The 6,529-nt window shown below is 35.4% G+C and overlaps 1 protein-coding gene across 1 annotated transcript in view; it reads left to right on the forward strand.

Annotated features, from left to right (window-relative positions):
- KNTC1 (kinetochore associated 1) overlaps positions 1–6,529 on the forward strand; it is a 40,086-nt gene that overhangs the window by 22,214 nt on the left and 11,343 nt on the right. Inside the window, exons 38-47 of the mRNA XM_009706274.1 lie at positions 273–436; positions 988–1,092; positions 1,936–2,064; positions 2,814–2,930; positions 3,325–3,434; positions 3,679–3,889; positions 4,556–4,645; positions 5,000–5,171; positions 5,604–5,662; positions 5,810–6,026. Of these exons, the coding sequence (XP_009704576.1) occupies positions 273–436; positions 988–1,092; positions 1,936–2,064; positions 2,814–2,930; positions 3,325–3,434; positions 3,679–3,889; positions 4,556–4,645; positions 5,000–5,171; positions 5,604–5,662; positions 5,810–6,026 (1,374 nt within the window). The remainder of the gene's footprint in view (positions 1–272; positions 437–987; positions 1,093–1,935; positions 2,065–2,813; positions 2,931–3,324; positions 3,435–3,678; positions 3,890–4,555; positions 4,646–4,999; positions 5,172–5,603; positions 5,663–5,809; positions 6,027–6,529) is intronic.

Raw genomic sequence — 6,529 nt, forward strand, 5'->3', positions numbered from 1 at the left:
TTCAGTACAGAAGTTCTGCCACTGTGAGCTAGGATCCATTAGAGCCTTTCCAAGAAGATGACCAACTTCTGGTTTTTGAACTAAAATGGGAGCCTGTATTAAATTAAAAGCCCTAAAAATTTAAGGTTTCAAAGGGAACTAAGGCTGATCTTGTGTCATTAAATTTAAGAAGAAAAACAGAAACTGCTCTGATATTAATTCCAAGAACATAATGCTTGATATACCTATACTAATTATCTTCTGGGGTTGTTTGTTTTTGAAATATATCACAGGACAGAACCTTCTACTGCCAGCTAGAACTCCCATCTGTGCAGTGCTACAGAACCTCATGGAGTGCAGTCAGTGTGAGTTAGCTTTGCGGCTAATAGTCTGTTCATTTGGATCCTGTCTTCAGCATGGTATATCAAATAACATGGACTTGTCCCTGAGTGAAAAGGTATGGCAAGGATGATGCTGAATTTTGTTGAGAGTAAATCCTAGAAGTATGCCATGTATTAACAAGTTTAGAGTAGTTATACAAGGATTTGATAGGTGTGGGAGAGGCTATCGCCATGACCTTTTAAAAATTACTACCACTTGATCAGATGTTGAGTCATTTTGTGAAAGGAGCCGGTAGTTTCTTCCCTATTTTTCATGGTCCTCTGTTTCTCTTTGCAAAGTATGTTCAGAACTAAACTTCTAGTTTCTGCAGGGAGGCCAAGAATAAAATTAATGTTAATAATGGTTTATTATGTTCTTTCACATTGTTTTATCATTGGTTACTATGGGAAAAGTTGCGAGTAGATTATTTAAGAAACACTCCTCAGTTCAAAAGCACTTGGAAACAGAAACCCTTTTTCTATCTAGAAGAGATCTTTATAAGACCATAATTAAATCTGATAATACAATTACTATAGTACCTCCTATTACGCTATAAATGAGAAGAGAAGTTGAAGGCTTATAATTTATTTTTAACCATGTGCTGTCTTTTTTTTTTTTTTATAATAGCTACATGACGGCAATATACTAGCTGAAACCAAAAGTTTTCTCATTGCTATGAAACAGAAGTGTACTTCAGTAATTATGACCACTATCCTGACCTTAGTACACAAGGTAAGAATGCTTGGAAAAGCGTAAGAGTGACCCCTTTTCTTCTGCCCTATCAAGAAAGGGGCTACACTTCCTATTGCAGAAACCCACTCTGAAATTATCATGTGGCCAAATGCCGCAAAACCCACACATTCTGGAAAAATCACACACCTTGGTAAACCATAGAGAAGGTGAAGGGAAGTAGACGGTATTGCAGTAGTGGGAAAGGACTGAGTTCCACAGCCTCGTGTCTCAATACCAGAATGGGGCAAGGGTGCACTGGATGGCCTGACAGCATTGGCCTCTGCAGTCCCAGCTGCCTCACTTCCTACCGCAGCTGGTGCTTGTGTTTTGAAGAGCCACTACCTTGCTGGCAGCTACATGTTGTAGCCCCGGTGTATTTGAGCCTCTTGGGGACTGCAGCTCTTTCGTTGTACACTAGGTGCTCTGCCTGAAAGGTTATGTACAGTGAGAACTTCATCATTGTGGATCCTTTAAGGACTCCTAAGTTAGTATAATGGCAGTTATGATCTGTAGGTATTCTCTATCTCATTTTCAATCTTGATTTCATTTTAAATTTGTAGACTTCTAGTCTAGGAGCTTTTAAAAAAAGCTATTTGCAAAACCTGCAATATACCCTATTCTAAGGCAGTTTAGACTAGGGGAAGTTACTTTTAGACTGGCTTCAATATCTTTAGATTTTAAGTTCTAAAACCTGAAATGCATTTTTATTCTTTTTTTTTCCCCCTCTAACTTAAAGGCCCAATACACATCTAAATTACAGAGTACTCTTCATCAGTTATACTTGAAAAAGAGACCTATTAAATAAATTCCTAAATTTTATACTTTTTTTTTTCTAAAACACAGGTGTTCAACTGTCGTCTCATAGATCAGAACCTGGCATTGGGATATTGCACAATTTTGCCCAAGGAAGATATGTTCAATAAGCTGTGGGATGTTGTAAACAATACATGGCAAAATTACAGAAAAGTTTTGGTAAATTCACAAGGCAATGGGTTTCTTTGGCAAATAGAGAATGTTAAAGAGTTTCTTTAAAAAAAACAACAAACATCAGCAATATCTTATGGCAGTGCAATAGTTTGCCATTATTAAGGGTATAGCTGCTTGAACAAGTTCCTCATTTAGGGTGCCATTGAGAGAGAAGCTACCTCTTTTTACCACAGTGTAAGACTGTGCACAGGCAGTTGCTGTGAATAGTTAGCATCATCTAAGTCCAAGCATTACGTTACCTAATCATGAGTTATTCCAAAGCTTGAAATTGTTTATTTCAGGTCCTATCATAATTTATACCTACATTATTTTGGAGAAGTTGTTCTCTGACAGCAGATGTCAAGAATCAAATAAATACATATGTCTATTAAAATATAAAGGAAGATGGGAAGTAAAGCATAACAAAGAAATGGGGAGGGAAAGTGACATAAATTTGTAAAAAGATGATGTCTAAAAAAATACCTTTCACTAGTTTGCTTGTAGTACTGTTTCACTAGTACAATACTAACAAAATGTTTTTGAGAAAGAAACTAAATTTTAAAGTAGCTTTGAACTGCCATCTCAGGAAGTGGGGTAATTCTGGTACTACCTTCTGTGAGTTCTGTTTTCATTTCACACAGTTGTGTGATCATCTATGAATTGTTTTAAGTTCCTCTAAGGATTTAGACCTTAGGATTCCCAATTTTCCGATTATTTATTATACTTGTATTCACTTCCTTTCTCATTCTTCTTAGGCAGTAGCCCTGGTTGGAGCACAGCTTGCTAACCAATGTGGTGAAGCAGAAGAAAAAAAGAAATTCCAAGAATTGGTTACTGATGCAGAATGGGGTATCCGACTTGGTAAATTTGGTGTAAGTTCGATTAATTTCTTTACTGATTTTAGGTTTTTATTAACTGATTAAATGTCAGTATATTCTGAGATGTATTGTGATTTTTAGACAGATTTCCCATTCAAACGTAAGGAAAGTTGGGGTTTTGTTTTTAATTTTTCATTCTGCTTGTCTGTTTAAATAAACCTCAGAAACTGAGAAATGCAACAATTGAGGGTGCTATAAAAGAACTTTTAAAAGCTTAAGTATTCTTTAGCACAGGGCATAGTCAGCAAATGCACTGCTTTTTCCTGCTCTAAAAGCATCTGAATTGAAACTAAAGAAAGCGTAAAAAGTTAAGTATATAAGGAATTAGTCTTGATACGGTCTAAAAGACTTCTTTGGGAAGAAGATAAAAATGTTTATTTATCTGTAGATTTCTTTCGAGACTGTTTTTAGACAACCACCAATAAGGAAGAAGGAACTCATAAAAACGCTGGTACAAAATCCGAAAGTAGACACAGATCTCATATTGAATTACTGCAGGTAATAATTGAAGCAAATCAATTGTGTTTAATTTTTGCTGTAATAATAAGCATACCTGCTGAAATCTATTTTGGTTTAAATAGATCCTAATTAATGTAATATGAAAATTGTTGTGGGTTTGGTGGTTTTTTTTTAAAGTATTAATCACAATACATACTGGTCTCTGGTGAATTTATTCATAAGGATATAAGCACCTTGACAACACCAGAGGTCACAGAGGAAATAGTATTCTGTCTTTTTCTAGTACTTTCATGCTGGACAGTGATGCCGCACTGCAGCTTTGCATTGAAACACTTCTTCTCCAGAATGCTAATACAAATCATGTTGAAGATGACTCTGCAGAATCCAGAGAGAAGCAACCTCATTCCACATTGCTAGCTAGAGCGCTAGAAATAATTCCTCTACTGAAAAGCACGAAAGACCTGGTCACTAGCCTCAGTGGAATATTGTACAAGGTAAAACTTTTAAGAAAAAAGACAAAATAAAAAAAAACAAACCAAAACAAGTAGAAAGAATCCCTGAACTATGCATCTAGTGTCAAATTCTGCACGTCACTTGAATGACAGATGAATAATTCCACAAAAATTTTAAAAGGGTTTTTTTTCAAATTTTCCTAAAGAATGTAAATGTTAAGTTTCAGTTTTCTTCTTCTCTAGGAAAAAAAAATAGAGCAACATATCTAATTTTCTTTAAAGACAGGTAGAGTCTTTCTTCCCAACTTCCTTTGAAAAACAACCAGAAAATAATCAAACAAAAAAGTAATTTCTAAGTATCACAGCACACTGCAAATGTTTGCAAAGTGCTACATTAAAAATAGATAAGGGCAAAAAAAAAATATATCTTGGGTTTTTTTTGGTTGGTTGGTTTTTGGTTTTGTATTGGGGGGGGGTGGCCTCTGTTGGGTTTTTTGGATTTTTTTCTTTTCATCACTTCATATTTGGTCTTTCTGCAATATCCTGACAATTTTTTTAGGGTTTAGGACTATGAAGTGGAAGTCTTTTGTTTTAGAGAAGTATGAAGAAACAGTATAGTTGATACTAAAATTGGAAAAAGTTAACTCATATGATTTGTCTTATAAAACCATACTAAGATGTTATAAAATAGATTGTTATTTTGAACAGCTTGATCCTTATGACTATGAAACTATTGAAATTGTCCTGAAAGTGATACAAAATGCTGATGAAAAGAACACCAGTATCCAGCTGAATCAGGTATGTCCAAATATGTTGCTGCTACATTGCTAATGGCATCTGTATTCTGTCTATTAACATAGCTATTCAAGAGTCTGTTGAAATCAGTTGAATTATTCTATCTACACAGCTCTCATTCAGAAAATAGCATTCAAGAGATAGTGATCTCTAGCTGTTTCTCAGCAATGGCTCATAAGCAGGGATAAAAACTCTACAGATATGTACCAACTCTGCCAAAAAAACCATACACCTCCAGGACTTAGGCATGTTTACTGGTGGGGTGGGAAGAAATATAGTAGTCTTGTGGGGTTTTTTTGCTTTTTCCTTGGTTTTTTTATTTTCTTATTTATTTTTCTCTTTTTTTTCCCTCCCTAGGCTTTGAGCCTCCTCAAACATCTGGAATCTTATAAAAGAATTTCTCCACCTGTAGACCTAGAACACCAATATGTTTTAGAGCATGTGATTCCCTTATCTCCAGCTGCTCAAACCAGACTGCCCTTTCATCTGATATTCTTTAGAACTGCGCAATGTTTCTGGAACATTATATGTACGTTCAGTATTTTTTATGGTTAGATATATGTATAATTCCCTTTCTCTGCTATCTGTAAAATTTAAAGTTCTACAGTAAATATTTTATATTAATTTTATTTCTTTTATTAAAGTTTCAGTTTTCATCCCAAGTACTTCTGAAAGCACTTGTGCTTCCAAATTGCTACTGGTGAGGTAATGGGCTTTCAGTGGAGCTAAGAGGATATAGACAATGCAGAATTCTGTCCTCAAATTCTTTTCTTAGGATCTCTCAGAGACCAAAGTAATGCACATATCCCACTTCCCAGGCCAGTGTGGATAATTAAGATTATATTCTTTCTCTCCCAATGGAGGTCTGCATCTAACAGTAAACTTGAAAGTGCTTCATTTCATAGAGAAAGCTGCAAGTGGCCTGTAACACTGTAATAGGCAGCTATCTTTTCCCTTTCAGCTGCAGAGCTCAGTGAGGAAACCTTCCCAACACTTCTGTTGATTTCCAAACTAATGAAGGTAAAGCAGCATCTTGAAAGAATTTATTTCAAAATTATTCTTCCCCCCACGTGACCAACAAAAAAGAGCTTTTGCCTTTCTTTTGCATGATTTTGGCCTCCCTATAGAACTTCTGACAGCTTTCAATCTACGTCAATGTTTTTCTAGGTTTCACTGGATACCTTACACATGTCTGCAGCTCGACATGTTTTTGAAAAAAAATTGAAACCAAAAATATTTGAAATGAGAAACACTGGATATACATCAGTTGTTAACAAGGAAACAACTAAGACTGTGCAGACGATTCAGTCCTATCTGCTGTCTATAATTAATCCAGAGTGGGCTGTAGCTATTGCTCACAAGATTGCACAAGAATTTCCAACAGGTAAGGTGCATATGTTACAACTTGAGAGGTGAAGTAATGAGAGGAGGAGAATAGGTTTGAGAAAAGAAAAGCAAGCTTGCAACCAAACATTGTTCGGTATTCTTGGATAAAATCCAGGGAAGTTTGAGAATAAAAATGCATTTGTGTACTACATCCAATTCTGAACAGTAGGCTAGAACAACAGCCAGTTTATAACACAGCATCGCTATTAAATCCTTTTTTCTCTCTTTTTAAGCCACGTTGTCTAGCTTAAAGTTTCTGCATGTTCATACCATCTTCAGACAAGTTTTCCAGCAAAAGCAAATATTTCAGCCAAATTTAAGCTATCTTCTCTGTTATCTGAATCCAAACAGATAACACTTTTTGTTCTTTAGGCACAAGAGCTTTCCTAATATTTTAAATAGCTTCTAATTTTTTTTTTAATTCTTTGAAATCAAATGGATATACTGTATACTGTAGAAAGGATTAATGAAAACTTAATTTACTCCCCCCCCCCCCACTCT

The sequence above is a fragment of the Cariama cristata genome, unplaced genomic scaffold (genome assembly GCF_000690535.1).
Source record: "Cariama cristata isolate BGI_N322 unplaced genomic scaffold, ASM69053v1 scaffold32118, whole genome shotgun sequence".
NCBI lineage: Eukaryota > Metazoa > Chordata > Aves > Cariamiformes > Cariamidae > Cariama > Cariama cristata.